The sequence below is a fragment of the Simochromis diagramma genome, unplaced genomic scaffold (assembly GCF_900408965.1).
Source record: "Simochromis diagramma unplaced genomic scaffold, fSimDia1.1 OVJJ01000685.1, whole genome shotgun sequence".
Lineage (NCBI taxonomy): Eukaryota > Metazoa > Chordata > Actinopteri > Cichliformes > Cichlidae > Simochromis > Simochromis diagramma.
Genome location: NW_024387477.1, coordinates 2,012,467 through 2,036,180, shown reverse-complemented (window position 1 = coordinate 2,036,180; position 23,714 = coordinate 2,012,467). Strand labels below are relative to the sequence as shown.

Sequence of the window (23,714 nt, the reverse complement as noted above, 5' to 3'; positions counted from 1 at the left end):
TTTTTTGCGGAATTCAGAGCAGAAAGTCAGAGCAGACCAACATACCCAACATAGTTGTTGGGTATGTTGGTCTGTAATGTTGTGGGGATGGAGCTGGACTCCCTTAAAGTGGTGTTGGAGAGGCGGATGTTGTCCAAGATAAAGACAATGTTGGATAACACCAAATAATTACCAAAAATCACCACTGAACGACACAGGAAATCATTCCTGCCTGTTGCTCCCTGTACAACTCATCTACTTAACACACTGTATACTGCAATAGCTACACCCTTTTTGCACATGCTCTTCTTTCTTATTCAGCCATTTATCAATAAGTGACTTAACTTTTTAGTGAAGAGGTGATTTCAAAGGCCAACTCTTTGTAAAGGGACTACTGATAACAAAGAGAAATTACATTTTGAATTTTCTCAGTTGCATCACTCCAGAAACCGTCCTAGTCCTCAACCTATGACTCTCCAATTCTCCTACCTCCTCAGCTTGGCTGTGCACAGGACCAATTTAGCGCAGACTGGGTCACCTGATCTCTCTTTTGGCCAACCAGAACCCAGTGGCTGAACACAGTGTCACACAGGCATGCCAGGCTTGTACACACACACAGCTCAAATTTGGCTGGTATGTCTTATGTTGCCTCACACTGCAGGACATGTAACTGACACAGTTCCTTTTTTTATTTATACCCTTTAAATTCCCCTCTTCATTTGCTGCACTGGATATCCTATGTGGATAGTTTGCACCAATGTCTTTGAGTGTGCCTATATATTTTTCAAAGACTATCATTGTGCTAATTTAAAGATGTGCATTGGGATGTTCTCTTTTGATATATGCCGTTTTGTAACAGTAACTACAAAGAATCTTTAGTGGTGTCACTAGAAGCTGAAGGCAGCCAGGGGAAAGTAAGTAGGTAGATCAACAGCTGGATAGGCGAGTAGAAAGGTAGGTTATTAGATAAGCATGTAGGTAGGAAGTTACATAGCTACAAAGGTTGGTAGTTAGAATAATAGCGTGTCGAGGTAACTATTGTCAATGAAATATAGCTAGATAGCACATGACGCAGCATATAAATTATAAATAACTTTAGACAGATCATTCCAGCTGTCCTCTTCCTTCTGGCTGCAAACTCAGTCACTCCAGTACTGCCTGCAGTATCAGGATCTCATTGGCCATGGACCAAATGAATTACACCATTTGATTATCTGATTAACTTGACTTTTGCTTTCTCTTTTCTTTGAATCGTGACAAGGAGCAGGGCTTGAAGCATGCCACACATGCTGGACTTTCACTTTTGCGAAACTTTCTGAATGTCTCTACCGAAAAGCTAATGATTTGAAATGCAAGCTGGGTTGCACAAGTTCCTCCATGCTGTAATTGTGTGTCATATGCTTCTAGCTTAATTTAGACAAGCAACGGGCAGCTCTGCATCCTCAACACAATCTTTAACCCATCTGAAGTGAACTTCCGCAAAAATATCCCCATCCTTACCTGTCTGCTTTATCCCCAGCAGGCCACAAAACCAAGAATAACAACAAATATATTGATCCAACAAGCAGAAAATCCAAATGTTAAAACCAAAACTGCTATATGACTGTGTGGCTGCCAGTCATGGCTTGGTTACTGGACGCTCCTGCTTTGGGTGAGCTGACACACACAAGCAGGAGCTTGTGTGTGTGTGTGTTGAAGAGGTTGGGGTGTGGGATGGGGTTAGGGGGGAATCTGAGGCTGAGGAGAGGGGGGTGAGAGGAAGCCATGTGGGGTTCGGTTAGAGGGGTACGGAAGGAGCAAATTTAGAGCAGAGTGAAGTGTTAATTAATGGTCAAAGAGAATAGGGAAGCTCAAGTCTGCCCCAGCCGGTGCCTCATGCCTTTGTGCTAATGCGCACAGCTAATGCCAAATCCAAATGACCATGGATAGCTGACACAGAGCTAGCTTGTTGCACGTTGCTGCACAAACTATAAAGATATATTGTTCCATCTGAAATTACAAAAAGTGGCGGAGGCATCATGACCGGACCAAACTTCATCCAAGTGTGAGAGACAGGGGCCAGAAAACCTGCAACCGGTGCCAGTGAGTCTTTGGGTAGAAACCTGAGAACCAGAGAGAGTCGGACAGACGGAGGGAGACGTGAATACACAACCTTGGAAAACAGATCACACTCAAGCTCAGCTCATCAGGGCTTTATTAATCATATTTCACATAGATCTAACTGATGCAATATACTGAGTACATCAAACAGAATCATCTCATTCCAAAAGGCTTCACTTATTAAAGTAATGGACATAGAAGCTTCTGGGATAGTTTAAAATACATGCCTGAATATGCAAAACCTACATTGATCCATACAGGATCCCTACAGGTCCTCTGCGAGGGGTCTGGGAGCTCACACGCTTTGTACAGCATCTTTGCTGTTTCTACGACTGCGCTCTTGCTCTTCTGGACAGAGATTTTCAATGTTGTTCCCTGTCACTATCGCCCCCTGTCACTATAACTAGTGCTCTGCTGGGACCACTGCTACCTTCACCCTCCACATCTTCTCGAGCTCTTCTCTGAGCCCTTGGTACTTCTCCAGCTTCTTGTGTTCCTTCTTCCTGATGTTGCTGTCATTCGGTATCACTACGGCTGTCTTCCTCTGCTTGTCCACCACTACTATGTCCTGTTGGTTAGCCATGACCACTTTGCCCGTCTGAATTACGAAGTCCCACAGGATCGTAGCTCGGTTATTCTCCACCACCCTAGGTGGCGTCTTCCATTTTGACTTCAAGACTTCCAGGTTATACTTGGCACAGATGTTGCTGTACACTATGCCGGCCACTTGGTTATGGCGTTCCATGTATGCCTTGCCTGCTAGCATCTTGCACCCTGCTGTTATGTGCTGGATTGTCTCAGGGGCATCTTTACACAGCCTGCACCTGGGGTCTTGTCTGCTGTGATAGACCCCAGCCTCTATGGATCTTGTGCTTAGAGCTTGTTCCTGTGCTGCCATGATTAGTGCCTCTGTGCTGTCTTTCAGTCCAGCTTTGTCCAGCCACTGGTAGGACTTCTGGATGTCAGCAACTTCCTCTATCTGCCAGTGGTACATACCGTGCAGGGGCCTGTCCTTCCACGATGGTTCTTCTCCTTGGTCCTCTTCTTTCTCAGGTTTCTGCTGCTTGAGATAAGCTCCAAGCACAAGGTCAGTTGTGGCCTGATGAAATCATGGATGTTCGTCGTCTCATCCTGGACAGTTGTTCTGACTCTCACTGGTCCTCTGCTTTCTTCGTTCCACTTGGCGCACAGTGTCAAAGTGCTGGATTTGGGGTGAAACCGTCCATGCATGGTAAGGAGCTTGCATGTCTTGATGTTAGTGGCTTCTATCCCCACTTCAGTTTTGGCCAACAGAAATCTAATAAGAGTCTAATAAAATGATCCTTTCTAAATGGGAAATGCATTAAAAACATATATGTGATATTCTTTTTCTTTTCAGTATATTAGAGTCATCATTAGAAAATGAGTGACAGAATGTTTCTGTTGATGCCAACAAGGACAAACAACATATTTTGTCACTTTGACAGATGCAGCGTGATCAGAAATATCAGCATGCAAATCAACCCATCAGTGGATTAAATAAAGTCGTCCTATCAGTGAAAACTAGAAAGAAAGCACCGAGACGATACTTGATTCAACATATTTATTGTGGCCTCACCATTTTTTACCATTTTACATGGAAACACGAGTTAGTGTGCGTTCGTATCAAAGCATGAGGGGTACAGTGTACAATGCATAAAACAAAGGTCCAGTGCAAAAATATACCAAAGTATCAAAAGAATTATCTTATAAATGATACAGGAGCAGACAGATATATTTTCAGATATTTAGCCATATAATATTTGGTCTTATATAATCTCAAAACAACGGTTCTGTGGGTCAAATAACACCAAAAACTTCCAACTAAAGAATAAAGTCAGACTACCATGTATGTAACATGTAATTAGTTGGATTTTGGAAAATACCCCCCACCCCCAAATTCACCAGGAAAATCATTTTGCTTATTGATGAATGACGCAATAAATGTCAATATTTAATCTTAAAAGGCTAATGTATACAGTCACCACCCCTTTCACATCCTCTTCCTCCTCCTCCTCTTCATCACAACCAAAGCTATATAGATATCTAAACATATGTTCTAGGTATTATTTAAAGAAATTAAGCCTCTTGAAGCCTCTTCCTCATTCCTCCTATTGACACTTGACTAAAACCTCCTAACTACCTCCTCCAACTCTGTCCTTCCTTTCCTTGAAGACTGAATTCTGCCTTTTTAAAACACCAGTTTTCATCACACTCTCCCACACATCACATCCACAGGGTGGAAAACAACAGCTGACACTTAAGTGAACACTGCAAAAACGCAAGCTGCTTTGTATTCATTTTTTTTCGTCCTGTATCATGCTTCATCCCACTTTGCAACACAATCCGGAGAAATAACGAGGTTGGGCTAAATGTTTGGGTCCATCTCCATCAATTAAACCTTAATTTTAATCTGAAAAGCTGTGCAAATCTACTTGGTGCAATAAAGATGTGCAATCTGATGCGACAGGGTCTCCGTGAACCGAACTGAAATAAAAGAAAGCGGGCGTGGGAAGCTAAAGAGACAGCCAGGGGTGGGAGCATGAAGCTGAAGATGGGGAAAAGATGCCGAGGGGATGAAAAGTGGCAGCAAGAGGAAACGTGTTGTGAAAAGTGAGAGAAAAAGAGTTTGTGGGAGAGTTAAGGATGTGAGTCACCACAGGCCTGATACAGAATCTATCACGTTTTTAACCAGTGGAAGGTGTAGGAGGAAGTGCGCTGTTCCCTCGCTCTCTCATTAGTGATACAGCGATCGTCCAGTGCTAAGCAACAGGGAGCAAAGAGTGGCAGCAGCAGACACTTTGCTTCAAATAAACCAGAAAAATATCCTCATTCTCTAAAAGAGTAGCTTAAGATCATAAATGGATAAACCCTGATAAAAAGGAAACTGTTATTAGGTGTCAAACTGGTCAGCTTGCAGATGAGCTGATTTCATATGCTGTTACTTAAAGCAGTCCAGAGAACAAGACGGATACTCTCAATTATTCCAATGTTAGACCATGTAAAAGAAAAGTGGTTATTGTAACAGAATTTCATAATGAACTCTGCAATTTAATCAGTTTTGAAGACAAATGAGAATTATGGAGTCAGAACTCATATTTTAGAGCTGGTTTATTTCCCAGCATATACCCTAAAGGTGTATGACAGAGTGTGGAAGCAGGATGAGCAGATACAGGCTGTTCAATAACTGAAAGTTACAGCTGAACAAAAACTATAAGAACTGTGGAGCACTAGGTTTTGGTCTGCTCTCCTGTCTAGTCTGGCCCCGGTCCTGCTCAGGAACCTGACCAAAGCTGTCGGTTCTACACTGTCACCTTTCCCTGTAGGCCTGACCACAAGCTAGCACAGCAACAGTCTCTATGTACTTGTCCTATTCCATACTTAAAACAAAACCCCACATATACAGTAGCCTACAGGTTTTTAAAAAATGTTAACATTATTGGTAAAAAGTTAATTTAAAAAAAGCAAGCTAGGTAAGGTGTATTTACTCGTGACATGCTCGCCAGAATTTAATCTAACCAAATTTAATTTCAGTTGTTATCCACTTCAAACAAGGATAACAGTTTTAAGGTGCCTTACAATCTGAATCTATGTAAATATTAGCGCAAAGTATGCTACGTGTGTACAAGTCCTTTTGTTTATGAGAAAAGTGACTCATTTCGGTACTGCTAGCCAAGCTTTGCTTTCATATAACAGCTAACAGCATTAGCTAGGAGCTGCAAGTTAGCTAATAGTTACGGCATATTTTGGCCCTGTTAGCGAGCACCTCTTAGTCTGGTAATATTAGGTGACAATCCACTATGTTAATGCACAATAGCCGCGTTAAGCTATTTGTTAAGTACGTCAGACAATCAAACACCTTCTGTCCCCGAAAGAATCGTTGTAAGACGTGATTAAAACTTAGCAATAAGACAAAAATTTCATTTTCCAGTTCAAAATATTCTCACAGAACCAGCTGTAATATTTCTCACAAGTCATAAGTCTATAATAAAAGTAAAATTAAAGTATCAATGTATATAAAAACATTTGGCACAATTATGATAACGACAAAATTCAAGAGTGTGCAGGATAATGTAAGAAACAAAGTTAGCCGTTAAAGCAAAATCTCATAGAGGAGAAACAGAATAATAAAATGGATAAATACGCAGATTCACATTTGAAGGTAAGAAAACCGCAATGATTTCTTTACCTTTACCAAAGCAAATAATACTTAATGCATACATCTGTGATATTTAATACATAAACACTCGTAACATTGACTTGTATGTATTTTGTTGCAACACTTTGGGCCTGGGTGAGTTTCCAAGGTGATCTAAGAGTTTATCAAATTAATAACTTGATTCATAAATGAGATCAGTTGTCACTTGTGAATCATCTGTTAGAATCAAGGAAGCAAATACATCAAAGCTTTCATCTTTGGTTTCTTGCTTTGAAGCTCATTGAATAAAAGACAAAGAGGCCCAACTCACTACATATCCTATATTTTATATTTTCAACATGTTGCCCCATCAAAAACTGGTCCCACAGTGGGTAGTGTAACAAATACTGATCCAAAGGTTAGCAGTGATCTCTTCAATACTGACGACAGGATGGCTTTTGATGTAACGCGTATAAGAGGGCAACTGTGCAAAACACCTTTCTTATACACGCAACAAGAAAATCAAACAAACAGAATTCACATTTGATTTTAGACGATTCAGCCAAGTTTGTGAGACCTGTGAGCAGCTCACATTCACAATCAAAGACCGTGGGGGGCATGCACGACTCGGTTTTAAGATTGAATTTCACATTCGTAAGCCTGCAATTCTGTACATATATGTAAAGATGGCGTGTAATAAAATATTTAGAAAACAGTGCATCTTACAGGATTATATACAAGCTATACAAAAAAAGAGCGAGTTATACTTGCTTTATATCTCTATTTATTTACACTATTTATGCTGCACATTTAAATTGCTCCTTTTATGGTAAATGGCTTTTAAGGTCCTTTGCAAAAAGAAATGTGATTTAAATGACGTGGTCCAGTTCTGTGGTAGGCTGACCTCTCACACTTAGAGCCGAGGGGAGGGGCTGTGCTAGCAACATATATTAAACTAATTCAAACTATGCAACGCAGCAAATATACCCATCAGTATTTTTTTTTTCCACACTTCATAACGAATTTGCAGATTAGTTGCGTGAGAAAATAATTCCTATCTAACATTTGATAGTGCTATATATTAAATAAAATAGTGATATGTATTTAATAAACTAGAACATGAGTCAGTACAGTAATATGATAGTTTGTTTGGGTTCTACCACTCTGATAAAAGCAATTCTATCAATTCAAGGACTTCATAAATACCGGAACAGTTTTGAGGTATTGCAGACAGGCAGCGAACACTGTGGATCTAAAACTGCTCCAAGGACGTAATCATGGCACGAGCAACAAAGATGGAATGATATGAAGCAGCCCACATTTCATTAAATGCCCAGGTGATGTACAGAGTGAACAAAGCTACTGACAGACAAACACAAATTAAGTGATGATTACTCTCTGGTGTGTGCAGCAACAACTGTGATCCAGGTGTGAGGATGCTGATGATCCAGAAATGCATCAGAGCTGGGCATTTTAAAACGCACACAATCAAATACTTGTTAAGCACATAATTAAGTCATAATTGATTCTTGAAAAAAAAAAAAAAAAAAAAAAAAAATCCAGGCGCTGAACAAACAGCCAGGTGTTCATGTGAAATCCCAGAACAACCGTCCACGTGAAGCCCTCGGTTTTGGTGAAGCGTCACGTAAAATAAAGGAAAAAAGACGCTGGCACAGCTGCTTGTACCTTTGAACATTTCTGTGGATGTGTGTTTGTGCTGAAAATCATGTCGAGGGGTCAGTGCTGTGATCCACGCGTCAGTAGTCGAGGATGGAGCGATGAATTCAAGCTTTTTTCCTGCAGGCGGATTTTTGACCAGCTCAATCGTTGATCATAATGGTTTAATATGGCGACTGCACAAGGCTGAGGGACGGATAGAGGAATCGAGCAGACTCTTGCAATGGTATCCACCACTTCACGGAGGTCAACGCAGGTCAGCACAAAGCCAAAAAACACACAACAAAGCATCACCAGGATAACCCAGAACAATGAAGGCAGATGCCCACCAGTCGATCCCAGAGGTAACTGGTCTCGGTGTTACCAGTTGAACAGCGAGTTCTGTCCGAGAGTCATGAAGTAAATCTGACTGCTGCCGCCCGACTGCACCGACGCAAAGAAAACCTGCAACAAGACGGTGCTTTTAGGAACTGAAATCAAACAAATGGTGCATAAATAAAGCGAGTGAGGCTGTTTTTTGTCGTAGGTCCCTCCTACCTTGTCATTCCTTTCACACAGGAACTTCAGCTTTTGAGCCTTTTTATGCATGAACACTCCCTCCAGGTTCCCCGTGTTCGCTGACCTCAGCTCTATGGCCTTTTCTCCCCAACCCATCACCTGGTTAGACTGCAGGTAGGCTGGATTGGAGAGAAACAGACGAGTATGAGAAAACAGTCTAAATATGTCTCCTACATTTTTACTCCTTATACTTGAATACTGCCTCATCTCCATGCCCCAAAAACACACACACACAGATTGACTACCATCTTATTTTTAGCCCACACTGTCCCCGATCTGTCTCCACTGAATGTGGTTCAGGTTAAGTTCTCAGTGGCAGGACAGCTGCTCATCCAGATCTAGTGAGTCGAACTGGAAAAATCTACAGTGATGTTAAGCAGTGCCTGACTAATCATCGCAATTGGGTTGTTGTTAGTGGTACCTGCACAAAGATGCACTGTGTACAAAAATAGACCTTTATGGGTGTATATAGCATTTGCATAAAGATGTGTGCTCCAACATTACCGACAGATGTAGGCATTTCCCCCCACTGCAGCACTGTATCCTTGGTGATACGGCCATAGGTGTCAATGTAGACGCCCTCGTCTTCATAGCAAACCAGGACCTCTGTTCCAGCTTTGTTTGGCAAAATGATGATTGCATGGGGACGGATGGGACCTGGGATCTGCAGAGTAACGCACACACAAACACAACATGAACACTCTTTTTTTTAAAATTATTGTTTGGAAAGAAAAACCCAAATTAAAAACCCCAGAAAATACTATCATCTATATGGATTGCAGAAAACATGAAGGCTGTTCCTTCATGCTATTTAAATGTTATCTTACAGTCACTGGTGATCCAAAGACTAAGGTTCAGGTCTAAATGCACAACCATTGCAACAATCAAATGTAACAAATCCATAGTCACAACTTTATTTCAAAGACTAGATTTCATGATGAAACTAAAGTCCTTGACTAAATATGGCGGCATTGTATCAGAACTGACCAGATACTCAGATTCTTAATTTAATAAAACAGTTTAACAGAGATTGAACACAGCAGCCTGTATTTAAGATCAAATTCCAGGAGGAAGTAAAAAAAAACAAGTTATAGATTCGATTTTATTCGAAGACACATTTCACTGCTCAGTTAAGTTTATCTAACTTTAACTTTATTTAAATCCATTCAGAAAAGTGTTATTACATTATTTCACTGAGAACATCTTCAAAGTAGTTACCTAAGAATATATTTAACAGTTCAGACACATGTTCACAACAGCTCAGCTCTTATCTAACCAGATAAGATCCATTTACTTATCCAGCAGAAGGATGAACCCAACGCTTCAGAGACAGGTTTCTAATAAATCAAAGGGTCCATCGGTGATTGGACAAATACATCGACTATCGACGATAGGCGGAGCCTTTCGCTGATCGTTTTTATTTTTTTTGCCCGTGAGTACATTTGTTAATAATGTTGGTTGAAGCTAAGAGAGGCAGTCAAAAATAACAGCGCTGTTTTAACGAACAACAGCATTTTATTTAAAATTAAAAAAAAACACAATGTTGGAAACAAAGAGGAACGAGCTTCTTTTTCCCACTGTAACGTGTTTACAGGCTGTTCCAGTGTTTATCTGTCTGACACACTCGACCGAACAACAAATACAAATTAAACAAGAAGTAAGTTAAAAATCAAAATGTCTCTTCCAGTGAACATAAAACCCTCTGATGTAAAGTTAAGTCTTTTGTTTGATTTGGCGCATCTCAAGTAAATAAATGAATAATCCAAAAAGTATCTATAATAATACTGAAACAAACAAGAAAAGAAGCTAAAATATTCCCTCCAAACAAAACGTAGAAATTTAAAATGCGCAAATCAGTCCGTGCATGATTGCATTGCTCCGCCCATCAAAAAGTCTGCAGCTGCACGACTTTTTCTCCTATCATCGGTTAGTGGACTGTCGGTTGGAACATTTTTACATATCGCACAACCTTAAAGTCCATAAATGCGAAGGAGAGGTGTTTGTTTGTTGCAAGCCTCATTTAATCGAGAAACTCTGAAATATCTGTTCAGACACTTTTAGCAAACTAGTTATGAAATATTCCAACCAACCAAGCGTTCACTGCAGCAGGTCTGACAAGATTTAACTATGAAAATAAATCATTGCAACTTTCTAAACATGAATATCAGACAAACTACAAATATTAGGACAAACACTGCAACGTCAATGAATCCTTTAACAGATTCCACCGAAGCAAAAGTCCTACAATAAAAGAAGAAAATGTTGGGCTGAGCTCTGTGCCCGACACAAACACTGCGCTTCACACCGAACACCTTACCAGAGTGTGAGCCACCACAATCCTGAGCATGAGAACAGGCATCCACAGCCGCAACGCAATCTTAATCCTCTGCCTCGGAATCAGCATTGTTACATAGTTTGCAGGCAACAACAGGAGATGGCTGCACGCGTGTGTGTGTGCGTGTGTATACTTCTTTAAGTGGGTGGGCACATTGTGTGTGTGTGTGTGTGTGTGTGAGAGAAAACGTTTGAGGGTTAGGCTTTGCTTACAGGTGAACTGATTTTAACAGTAACAGAAATCACTGTTTTGACGTCTTTAACTGATTGTGTGTGTGTGTGGGTGGGTATGCACCTAAGACAAGAATGAGTGTGTATCAGATAACAGCTACTGGGAAAAGCCCCAGCAGTGTGAAGGTTCCTCCAGTGTGCGCGAAGAAAGAGAAAGTGAGTGGGTTTAAAGGAGTGCTGCAGCTGAGTGTGTCTGGCAGAAAGCTCCAGTGTGTATGTAAGAGAGACAAGAAAAGAGGAAAGCACGGGAAGGAGAGCAGAAATGATATCGAAGCAGCAGCAGCAGCAGCATAAGGCACCGGTGTAGTAGACAGCTGTGAGCAGGCTCGCTTAATATACACAGGATGGAGGGGAGGGGGAGCAGGTCAGGACACACACTCACTTTCTCTCTCTCTCTCTATCACACACACACACACACACACACACACACACACACACACCGAGTTAATGATGGTAAGAGAAGGAGGACAGAAGGGGTGTATTTTTAGAGCTAATTTCTCTCTTCATGTGTCTCCAACTCCTCCTTGCTTACAGAAAGTAGCACAGTTTAGCGGTGGCAGGGGTGCTGTGTTTGTTTGAGTGTAAAAAAAAAACAAAACAAAACAAAAAAACAACCTCACAGAAAGAAAGTTTATAATCGCTTTAACTCCACGCAGCAATTTGTGACCGAAAAAACGAAATGTGACACGAGTCCTTTCAGAATGACTCACAAAATGATTAAACGTTCCTCGTATGGATGCTAGGCGGACAAATATAAAGAACATCTTTAAATAAACCATTAAACTAGAACAACCAGCCACCCACTCACACTCCACACCACATGTAGTGCTGTATAGTTTGCACAGTAAATCAACCGATGGAATCAGATTACCTTCAGACTCTGGAAAGACTGATTAAATAAAGGCTCAAGCCAAAATGTTTCCAGCGTAAAGTTGAACAACTTTAATATAAACTGAGCCTCGGGCCTCTCCAGTTGTTGCTAAGAACATATTTAACAGGATGTGTCAGAATGTGAATATGACTCACTCAAGCTACAGCGAGCTTTACATGCCCACATACAGCAGAGGAAGAATAATAACTGCTCCAATTGTACCAGCAGTGGGCGATTGGTCACAGTTAAAGACACAAATACATTTACAGCGTAACCTTTCTAAATATTAAACACTAAACAAATCAGATTTACATGTTCCCAACAAGGACAAAACAAAGAAATACTGGCCGTGCTGAATCCAGCCACCAAATGCAGTCGTTTACTTTCACCAAAGAGATCATGCAGAGTTTCTTTGTAGCCACAGGTGTTGAAAACACACCTAAGATGCTCCAGTTCATCAGTGCTGTGACTGTGTCGTTAACCGTGAATGTTTTCAGAGTGTACTTTAAGGTGAAAGTGAGGTTATTATGCAAAGTTTAACTGGGACAACCCACTTGAGATTAAATCTCTTTGTATGTGACCTATAAACTGAAATGAATCTGATGCAGATACTGAGGCTATAGCATATACAGTCACGGTTCCTCATTCAATTCTAAGGTTTTACATATCAGGAAATAATGAAGACATCATTAGAAAAAATTAAGCCTGAATGCAGCAGTAGTGTGTAGTAAGGGTGTGCTTAGTTTGTCATGGTGTACAATGTGTTATTGCCTAATTTAAAGGCCCTCTAAGGAGGGTGGTGACTTGACTGGACTGTGAGTCTCAGTTTATAAGGTTTATGTGGCAGGGTGTGGCTTGCGATGCCACTGCAGGTGAGATGGATCCGCCTGAGTGGCATCTACAATCACGCCTCGCCAGCTTATACCGGATCACCAGGTCCTGTATTGGTTGTTGCTGTGCAGGTGTAAATAAAGCTGAAAAGCTTGAAAATGTCACCGGGTCTGCTGTGGTTCGTTACAGTTTGAGAACAGCACCTTCTACATGTAAATGGTAAACAGACGGCTTCAACATGGGGTTAGTATCTCGCCCAAGGATATTTGGCATGCAGACTGGAGCAGACTGGGATCGAACCACCAGCCACTGTTAGTAGGTGACCTACTCTCCCACCTGAGCTACAGCCACCTGCATCAATGACACTAAAGCATGTGACTCCTTTAGTGTCATTGCTCGTGTCGGTCTCATTTTCAGGAGGCGGTGTCGAGTCTGTGATGAATCTGTTGGGTCAAGCTGTGCTAATTCTAGAGAACATCACAAATCAAACTCCTCCACAGCCACACAGGAAATGATAAAACGCTCCAGTGCCTCGTCAAAACATCCACATTTCAATATCAGCTGAAAAATCAGCATACACGCATAAAAGATCTGTGACAGCAGCTTCACTCAGTCAGTGTCTGCAGATTTAATGAAAGTTCAAACACCACATATGAACGTGAGTCACAACAGTTTGATATTAGTTCCCACAGACGGAGTGAGGGCAAGCAATGATATTTTGATAAATGCAGAAAGAGAGACGATGAAATTAAGAGAAAATGAACAGTGGTACCTTGAATGATAGAGTGACAGTGGGAGGGAGAAAAGGAAGCGGATGGAAGAATAGTTTCTGACAGCCATCGACTGTGTTGGAGGAGAGTGGGGGGAACACAGCAGAAATGCAGGAAAGTAATGACTGACATGACTGTGAGTGGGAGGAGGGCTATACTGAGATGTATACTAAGAGATGAAGAGTGAGGTGATATGGTCGACTGGAGAGCTGATAAATGAAAGAAAATGACTTAATAAGCTGCTTTAACAGAAAGCTGCAGGTACAGAGATCAGACATCGGTTTAGTCTTTAAAGATGTAAAACTCTCACGATGACAACTACAGGTTGAGCCACAGTGATGGAGCAGAGCAGGGAAACCCTCAAACTATCCCACATCACAGACTTGACACACACCTTTATGGCAAAAACAGTGCCAACAAAACATGCAAACAGACACGCACAACCTCCTGAGTCGAAGTGATGACACGATCCTCAAAGAGTACGAAGAACGGAGCAGATGCTTACATGTGTCGGCAAGTAGAGGTCATATGGTGTCCCAGAGTCTACGTCAATGGCGTGGAAACCAGACACGGAGCCGTAGATGACCTTTAACCTTTGACCTTCCTCCACTGTCAGGTCAACAGAAAGGGGCTTTTGAGGCAGAGTTCTGAAGGACTGGGCAGACACACAGACACGATGATTAAGTTACATAAGTTTGCACATTAGCCTAATTACATAATCTAAAGTGAAACTGCTCCATTAATAATAATGCAGTGTCACAAAAGCTGCCATCCTAAGATAGTCCACCCAATTCTTCCATTTTTGGCCTGTGACACAGTATGGAAGAGAAAGTAGTTCAGGCCTCAGAGGACAAACAGAAATGGGACACATCTCTGCTGAGAGTCTGTGGTTATGAGACCCAGAACCTGATGTGTCCTGTCTGTGTACATGCAAGTGTTCGACTGTGGAAATAACACAGCAATAACCCACTTAATCAATGACTCGATCAATGGAAAGGAAAGCTGAGCAGGCTGATGTTCTTAGGTGTTACACCGCGATGTTAAACTTAGCTTCACTTTGTCTGTAGTGCTGTTAGTTAGCATGCTAAAACCAGCATGTCAGCCTGTTTACATGACTACACACAGGTTAGTAAAAAGGCAGGTGCTTCAAGTTTTCAACTAGAAGAAAAGTCTGAGATAAACTACTGTGTGACTTTACGATTACTACAAACATCTTAAAAAAACCTTCTAATAAGTAGAATAAGCAGTACTTTCCATGATATTAGTATTTCACAGCTCCACAGACTGATGAACTTCTATCTTCAGTATCTCTTATTTTTATTGCATTTCATTAATTTGTTACCAACCTTAAAGGCCATGAATTTGTGGTAGGGTTTTGGGGCCCAAGCGTACACCTCCACAGCATTCTTCAAGGCAATCACCAAGAACTTTATCTTCTCATAACGCACTAGAAAACAGAAAAACAGAAACAAAACAAGCGGTAAGGAGCGTGAAAAATCTGAGACCACATATTCTACACGTAGCTCCTAAAGATCACTACATACACAACATCTGTAACCTGCATTATTTGTAAGTTTGAAGCTCTATAAAAGATCATTCTGTTTTTATTTAGTGTACCTACCCACTTTATAGTGGACACAGCCCTCTAAATCACCCACTGACGTCCAGCCCTGTCTCTTCTCCACCTCCGGGTCATTACGCAGGATTTTATTCCTTAACCAGGACAAGTAGTAGAGACGTAGCTTGTTCTTTTTTCCTACAGACAGAGAGGGAAGGATGCAAACGACTCCTGCTTCAGTGTGACAAAGTTTCAATCAGTTTCTTTGAGGTGACGGAGCAAACCAGAACAGAGCATGAATATCGAGCAGTCATCCACACACAAGTGTCAGTTTTACCTGAAGAAACCTGTTAAACAGTTACAGTTTGAATGTGGTCTCTTTGAACTACTGTGCAAAACTTATAAGCAGAGTTTAATCATTATGCAGGGCAGAGTGCTGCACTCTGTGTCACTGTTTCTGTAGCTCTGAACATTTGAACATGCAGCACATATACCTGATATAGTAATCAACACATTGAGTCCTTCAAGTACATCCATTTGTTGAAACCGTCGCCTGCTGATGAGCGGGTACACCTTTCCCTGACCACTTCGATCCAGCAGCCACAGACCGTTTTCTGTGCCCACCAGCAGATTCACACCTGCACGTCAAAACAGAAAATATCAACACTGACACAGTTTGTATCATTTTCTGAAAAAATCTACTTCATTTAAAAACACAAACAACATAAAACACATAAAAACTACATACCCCATAATCCAGCACACAGAACCTCCGCGTTGAACTTCTTTTTGTACTTTCGGATCTCTGGCGTGTCGCTCTGTGGTCGAATGTTGGTTGGGTTCACGTTAACCACGGAGCCCTTCCTGTGGTTCTCTCTCTTCAGTGGCTCGCCCTTAATGCCCGCTGAATGCAAAAATGATTCAAGATAAAAGTTTAAAAAATAAAACTAAACTATGCTCACAAAGCAAACTGTAGCTCGGCTCTCTGGTAGAAAACTCACTCGGGCTCTGTGGTGGTGATGAGATGGGGATCAATCGTGGATCAATGAAGGGCAGGAAGGAGGAAGATGATGATGTCGGGCTTTTACCAGTAGGACTGCCGATATCCTGATGAGCACAATGACAAGGGAAGAGATTTTATACTTTAATAAAACACGAACAAAAAAAACAACACAACAGGCAGTTACAGTTATGAAACCATAAACCATTTATATAATCATTTACCAGTTACAAATTGTGGTTTCATAAATCAGTAACAACAATTACGTTAACTCGAAATCCAAACTGAAACCCAGGAAGACTGAGCTCCCAGCCTGTGCCACTACCTCCCTCTGGTGGACATTTATAACTAATGCAGTCTGTCACTTTATTTAAACCTTGGCTATGATAATGAGGTTTATATCAAGTAGTCTGTTGACATTTATTAACACAAGGACATTAATACTGATACAACTGTAAGTCCATCTGAACTTAATCAGCACTTTGTCTTAAAAACAAACAAACAAAAAACAAACAACTATTATTCTCATTTACAATCTAATTCTTTTGTTCTTGGATGCTACTAGAGTAGCTTTCATTCATAGTTCAAAATAATCCATATTTATGTTATACTGGGTTTTGATGCTGCCGATCAATTCATCCTCTGTCTTTCTTTAAGGCCCTCATCATATAAGATAACTTTTGAGTGATTGGTTGCCCCTCAAAAGCAATGCAATTTGATCTCAAGAGTAAAAAGACATCGAGTGTTTAGAGCTTTTGGCTCACAGCAGTTACTTTGACAGTGTTCAACGTGAACATCCACCACTGAAACAAACTGACAGTATGACAGCAACATAATAAAGAGCATGATATACTGTTTTCATTATAAACAACACTGCTGAACGCCGCTGTAGTGTACACTGAATGATAAACAGGGATGCTGATGATGACAATGACCAGAAGAAGTAAAGCAGCAAAGCTCTGAGAAATCTGTGCTGATTTTCTACTTACATGTAGATCCTGGAGTGTGGGGGATCCGGGAGATGTGGGCGATCTCAAATAGCCGAGTTCCCGTGCTCGCTGCTGCTGGATGAATGCATTGTGGGTAGGACTAGAGGAAGAAATTTTTTGCAGAAGGTCTGGTAGCAAGTAGGTGTCATCTGAACCCAACTGCGAAATCTATAGAGCAATACCAGGAAAGGATGTAACTTGAGTAACTGTGAGGCGTCACATGAATGAATGTTAAAGCTTTAGGAAGTCAGCTTTTTTTACACAACCGACCACAGAGCAGACAGTCACGTGTGCTCTGTGGTTGTGTTTGCTCAGTACCTGGTTGAGATTGTGGTGAGGCTGCAGGACGATGCCGTCGGGTATTCCTCTGAAGTATTTCCCTTTTCCATTGGACATGCCAGACCTTGAAACATACCGCTCGAGATTTTAGACTAGAGACCGACTGCAGATGTCACATTTCATAGTTAGAAACAAGACTGATGCATCCTTCAGCAATAAAAGCAACACACTGGATCCTAATGACACCTGCTGTTTCAGACTGTGACTAACTCACAAACAACACTATAGTAACACTAATTTGCTTTCAGGACTGTTAAACCAATGAGATACTTGGCTTCTCCCAGGTTTACTGCCACAGGAATTGAAATCACAATAAACAGACTTGGATTTCATTTGCTCTTCATACTTAGCAGAAATATTTCAGTGCTCATTTCTCCCAGTAGATGCAGCAGAATTACTAATTTTGTGACTTTTTACTAGATAAATATCAGTTAAAAAAAAAAATCTTGCAACACATGTTTCGTCACAGTGCTGTTTGGAAACTAAAAGAGTTGCTTCACTCCTTCATGTGCAGCAGGACACTTTGTTTTTTGCTAAAAGAAACTATCGAGCAGGTCAAACACATGATGAGCTTGATGGGAACATTTCTTAAACAATAACCTCTAACAATAAGAATACAGCATCATAAATACACTGAGGATGTGTTTGGTTACCCGCTTCGCTCCTCGTCATCACTGCTGCCGACTTCATCGCTAGAAGAAGAGTATTCTGCGGCCTTGTTAAGCCGACCCAGAGCGGGTTTTATTCCCTGCGAGAGGAAAAGGAAGTAGCCGGAAAAATGAGTTGGACAGAGAGAAAAATCATAGATGTTAATGTGATGAAGCAAGTTTCAAATCAATGAGGAAGAGGGATCTAGATGACATGTGCATGCGTGCTTTGTACTGATACTATGATATACTGAAACAATTTAAATCTATAAACCAGTGAGACTGCACACATGCTCCAACAACACTTACCTGTGTGTGTCCACTGCTTATGTTATCCAGCTTCCTGTGCGGGTGGTGCTGCAGGAGGGGACTTTCCAGCTTGAAGTAACCTAAGACACACACATGTTAGCAGCAGTAATCAGTGTGAGAGTTACATGTGGAATCTCATGTGTAAATATACCTGTTTCTTGCCAGATTGCTTTAAAGACAGTAAATGGACCCAAGGCTGTGAGCTAGTTCAGGCAGGTTACTCGAGCTGTACTGTCCTCATTGTCTACAGCAACACTTCTGAATCTAAAAAATGCTCCCTTATTCACAAAGGGTCACCACAGTGGGCAGCTCGGTATGTTTGATTTGACAGATTTTTTTAAATGTTGGATGCCCTCTCTGGGAAAAGCCTGAAATGACTTGGATCTCCTCCCGGGATCGAACGGACAATCTGTAGCTCGTTAGGCAAATGTGTGAACCACAATCTCAGCTTCACGTCACTGCATTACTGTGTGCTGTTTAAACTCCAGCATCCACCTGCAGCTTCCAGGGGAATGTTTAATAATGACTCCCTAAACTGCCCAGGTGATTTAAAATAAAAATATATTTAAGTTTCCATAAGACAGAGGCATGTTGTTCATAGTGTATTTGAAGAAAAGTGATTTACAATCCACCTTTTAAAAGTCCAGCCCACAGTGTACTTAAACTTATACACTAGCATTTCTGCTGCGCTCTGTCCAAATGGGCTCTATTTTCTTTCTATTTTTTTATCTCCACATGACAGAAGTATCTGGCTCACCACTTGGTGTCTAACTGCTCTTGGTGCCGGTTGGTAGTTTACTGTTGGGTTTTAGAGCCATTTCCCTGAAAACTGCACAATACTGCAGCTCAAACTTTAACAATAGAAACTAAATCAATACAGTAAAGATTTAGCCTGTAAAACAAAAACAATGGACTAAAAATAAAGCCTTTGTCACGCTGTCACTTCAAACACTCCCTTTATATTTTCCACAGATTCATGTGATGCATTGTAATCATGAAGTAGAGACTTACAGGACAGTTACATTAGGGTTGGTTATCAAGTCGTTCAAGAAGGTAATTAAATACCCAAAGAACGACTGTGTTTATAAAGAGTTTGTTTTATGGAACAAAACAGGAAACAACTCCTGTTTGTTGTGTTTCCATCAAGCATGAGAGAGAAGAACGTCTTTCTGTGCTGCTGGAATCAAAAGTGTTCGTGGAAATAACATCGGGGCACCCAAGTAAGCCTAAGTATCACACATTCAATAAATCGAGACATCAAACGCTCCTTTTACTATTTACAAAGCAGTAAGCGGCTTTCTCTCAGTTGTAGCATGAGTAGATAAAGGTTTCGTCTAACCACAGAGGAGCTACACGACTGTCAAGAACAATGTCTGATCTGTGGCTTCGAACAAAGGAGGCTGAGGCCAGCAGCCAAACTGAGTGGGAGGCATCAAACGGTGTTTCCTTCCAACTACACGCAGAGGGCAACTTTGAAATCCTAAACATATTCTCCCCTCTGTCTATCCCAGCAGAAGTGCAGCTTCCTTGCTGCCGACCACAGAGGACACACCAAGCAGAACTTTGAAAAAGATGACTTGGTTGTTTCTTTCTCGCCGGAGACGCGGGTGGAGAGGGCAGGCTTTGAATACATCGCTCTGTTGTTGTGCTTTCTGTTGCAGTGTACTCTGCATGCGTACACCCCTCCCCCAACCCACGCCAGGCACCCATGAGATCACACCCACATACGCTGTTCACACTAGTGTCACACACATGGGCAAGTAAGGTGTAAATGTGAAGCGCTGCTGAGAACAGCAGTCAAAAACAAACACACTGCAAACGCATGTCATTACTAAAATAACACGAGTGCTTTTAGCTGTTCAAAGATGGCAGAACCAAGATTATTAGTTCACAATATAAACTGAACCCTAAGGCAAGGACACTGTGCTCTGTTACTCCAACAGCACAGGACTGAGGTTAGTGAGGTGAGCTGTGTTTAGGTGTCACACACCTGGATGGTTGCTGCTTAAAGAGGAGCCTCCATGGGACGCACACCTCCCACTCTTATCTGCTGCAGACACTGGACTGCCACTAGATGGCGAGAGAGACACACAGACAGCATTACAGACGCAGAGTTAAAGACAGTTAAAGACAGGAAGTGAGCTGAATTGTGATCAACACTATACATCTCTCTGTCCTGATCTGAGAACGTCCTTCACGCCGTCACTGCAGTGACAGTTTTCCCACCATTATTTTCATCTCATCAAAAATAATCATCCAGGCTAAATGAATCTGATCTGCTGTTCTCCCGAGGTGGATGCCGACATGCTGACTTAGAGCGCCACACAAACGCCAACAATAAATCGGGCCCAACAACACTGTGGTAAAGAGACATTTTATTCTAATGAGGCATTAAAAGAAAAATGACTCGCCAGCTTAAAAGACAGTTTACTAGAGTTTACTACAACTAAAATAAAATGTTTAACTTCATATCAATTAATATTTTATACTAAATATGATATATACACCAGTAAAATAATGTGATAATGTGAAGAGCTGGTAGACAAATGAGGTGCTGAACAACGCTTTGCATCTGAAGCTAATTATTCTCACTGTGATTCTGGAAACTGCATTAAAACTCATTAATTATCGAGTTTGATTCCCGTGCATTGGCGTGTGCGTTTTAAAAAACAAACACTGTGTCTGTGCTGACTGCTCCAAGAGTTCATTTCTCAGCAGAAGAAGAACCCAGGTGAGGTTTATGGCTGCTTGCACCACAAACAATGAGTAACATGGTTGTTAAACCAACAGTCATCATGTAAGAGTCTCAAGTTTCCCTCTTTGTTTTTGTATTTGATCTTTTTTTGCTCTCTTCTGAGGTAAAGTTTAGTCATTTAGATGCTGCATGCTCCCATTCGGTCACTAGCTAGTTGCTATTGTCTAATACTTCAGATGTGGTGTGCAGTGGGTTTCTGGAAAACAAAAAACTGCACTTAAGTGCGCTTCAAGCAAGAGGAAACTGAAGTGCTGCTAAAAGTTATTAGTGGGTTTGTCACTGCAAGTGACACTTGCTGAGTTTTTGATATTGTTATGTGTGAAAAATGAGCAACCTGTAACATTTAAACACACTTCTGCTCTGTCACAAACCCATGTGATGGTCTCTACTAATGGCAATCACATTACACACTTTAATACAAAAATTGATCCAAAAAAATGCCTCAGACAAATCAAATTTTGCACACACACCAGACTCGTTGTGTTGGTACAGACTGAACTGTAATGACAACCTGCTAACATTATGAACAGGACCTAGCTCAGTGTAGCCTACGCGTGTTAGCCCTCTTGCATTAGCAGCCACGTTTGGCACCGACTTGGTGAACCAAGCGCTGGTTCTTGTATGGACATCATGTATTAGTGCTCTACCTTGAGGCGGCCCTCTTGTGTCCTATCATCGGTTCCCTGCAGTAATACTTTGAGGTGGTGCGCTCCGGGACCTGAAAGATCAAAGCAAAACAGATTTAATAAAACCACGTGGACACAAAGCTCCCGCCTGATTATTTCACTTTTTGTTTTCAAACTAAATATTCTGTCGAGTCAAAGTATGTTAGAGCTAATTCTAAAAAAGGTTTATGTGGTTATGAAACCTTTATATTTACAATGCCTGAAAGGCTGCAGAGCAGAGTGCAATAAAATCTTTAATAACCCTCAGGGAGACATTTATTACTGAGAAACTAATGAGACCATTTGGCTTTGCTATTTCATAACATTTCAATGTTGCCCCTCTTAACACATCAAAGCCACGTCCAAATCATAGAGTGTGGAAATATTATCTGACTCGGAGCAATTTCTCTTTTCAGATCTGTGTGTGTGTGTGTGTGTGTGTGTGTGTGTGTGTGTGTGTGTGTGTGTGTGTGTGTGTGTGTGTGTGTGTGTGTGTGTGTGTGTGTGTGTGTTTTTCGGTCAAGCAGCTGGCAGCCTTTTAACCTCTCATCTCTTGGGTCAAGTGACAAAGTCACAGAGAGGAAGACACACCCAGGAATGCAGGAAGAGAGCTGTGGAAATACCTATCGTCCTTCTCACGAGTTGCCCACATCCTGCATCTGCACAAGCGCAGACACCCACAGAGACACTGAGCTGCACCAGTGTCTATCGCTTCCCGTCAACTGTGCTAGACACGTCAAATTTAAGGCTTTTAAAACATTTTTTAAGAGCATTTCTAAACCTTTAGTAGGGATTTATAAAAATGCCCTCTAAGTTTCATCATAATACTATTCAGATGGTAAGTTATGTGAATTCAGGCAACAGGAAAAGTCATTAATGTCTGCCTCATAACTCACAATGTACTGTTGTTTAACCCAGTGTTTTCACAGCCACTCCTTTGTTTAAGTCACCACACTGCAAGAAAGTGTACTGACTTATTAGCTGCTCTCTCTATAAGCACCATATGGCCTCCTGTTAGATCAACAACATAACACAGCAAATAGACAGCTTTACTGCACCCCCCTGCTGTCTCTGTAGTACTTATAAGTTGTTTCATCAACCCCATATGGTGTTCTGTTGGTAAATACACCGACTCTGTACATCACTTAGCAGGGAGAGCCGCGATATTAGCAGGTGAGACGAGGTAAATGTGAGAAAGATGATTTTAGTTGGGGGCATTTCACAACACACCTCGAGGTAAAACACAGTCCCTTCCTCCCCTCCTCCCCTCCTATCTGCTGCACACACAAAAGACTGACGACAAACACGCCAGCAGCATAACAACCTCGTGCTCAATGCACCACTTCCTTAGCTGGGCAACTGATCAGAATACAAGATGCCAAACACACACACACACACACACACACACACACACACACACACACACACACACACACACACACTATCCTGTGCTCATGTGATGCAGGACACAACAAAGACTTCCTCTTTTGGTGGGAGCCAGAAGAACAAAATGCATCACTTGAATTTATGTCTCGTTCACGCCAATCATCAAATCTGCACCGTGATCCAGTAAGGAGCTGGAAACTAAAAACAGATGATACTCACTTTGGGTGGAGTCTCCACAGAGTCCCAGAAGACACTGTCAGTTGGGGACACGGGAGAAAATAGGGACAAAGGGGAGATGGCCATGTCTGACATAGAGCTGCTGTGTGGGGCATCCCGACTTGAGCGAAGATTTTCATTCTGGGAAAAAAAATGTAAAAAGTTATTAAATAGTACCTCGTGACAGCACTTAGCATTTATACGAAATGAGCATATTAGGCTTCAGTCACACTGGAGTAAAAACAGGACGGCAACCTCCGAGGGACCAAGAAACACCAGAGGTTTGTGAGTAAATAGGCCCTGTGACATTCTGGGGACCTGTTCGGGGTGTACCCCACATCTC

The 23,714-nt window shown here is 41.5% G+C and overlaps 2 protein-coding genes across 6 annotated transcripts in view; both read right to left on the bottom strand.

Annotated features, from left to right (window-relative positions):
• myot (myotilin) overlaps nucleotides 1-1,634 on the bottom strand; it is a 35,086-nt gene extending 33,452 nt beyond the window's left edge. For both annotated transcript variants that reach the window (XM_040015876.1, XM_040015877.1), the window contains exon 1: nucleotides 1,480-1,634. The gene's annotated coding sequence lies outside the window, so the exon portion shown is untranslated. The remainder of the gene's footprint in view (nucleotides 1-1,479) is intronic.
• Nucleotides 1,635-3,647: 2,013 nt separating this feature from the next.
• Nucleotides 3,648-23,714, bottom strand: part of si:zfos-2326c3.2 (traf2 and NCK-interacting protein kinase) — a 55,606-nt gene continuing 35,539 nt past the window's right edge. For all 4 annotated transcript variants that reach the window (XM_040015211.1, XM_040015210.1, XM_040015212.1 and 1 more), the window contains 16 exons: nucleotides 23,375-23,512; nucleotides 21,752-21,822; nucleotides 20,340-20,419; nucleotides 18,350-18,429; nucleotides 18,047-18,141; nucleotides 17,373-17,457; nucleotides 17,055-17,222; nucleotides 16,067-16,172; nucleotides 15,814-15,969; nucleotides 15,560-15,703; nucleotides 15,129-15,263; nucleotides 14,854-14,954; nucleotides 14,013-14,162; nucleotides 8,975-9,134; nucleotides 8,450-8,589; nucleotides 3,648-8,356 (listed from right to left, as the gene is read on the bottom strand). In XM_040015211.1, the coding sequence (XP_039871145.1) occupies nucleotides 8,273-8,356; nucleotides 8,450-8,589; nucleotides 8,975-9,134; nucleotides 14,013-14,162; nucleotides 14,854-14,954; nucleotides 15,129-15,263; nucleotides 15,560-15,703; nucleotides 15,814-15,969; nucleotides 16,067-16,172; nucleotides 17,055-17,222; nucleotides 17,373-17,457; nucleotides 18,047-18,141; nucleotides 18,350-18,429; nucleotides 20,340-20,419; nucleotides 21,752-21,822; nucleotides 23,375-23,512 (1,893 nt within the window). In that variant the 3' untranslated portion in view covers nucleotides 3,648-8,272. The remainder of the gene's footprint in view (nucleotides 8,357-8,449; nucleotides 8,590-8,974; nucleotides 9,135-14,012; nucleotides 14,163-14,853; nucleotides 14,955-15,128; nucleotides 15,264-15,559; nucleotides 15,704-15,813; nucleotides 15,970-16,066; nucleotides 16,173-17,054; nucleotides 17,223-17,372; nucleotides 17,458-18,046; nucleotides 18,142-18,349; nucleotides 18,430-20,339; nucleotides 20,420-21,751; nucleotides 21,823-23,374; nucleotides 23,513-23,714) is intronic.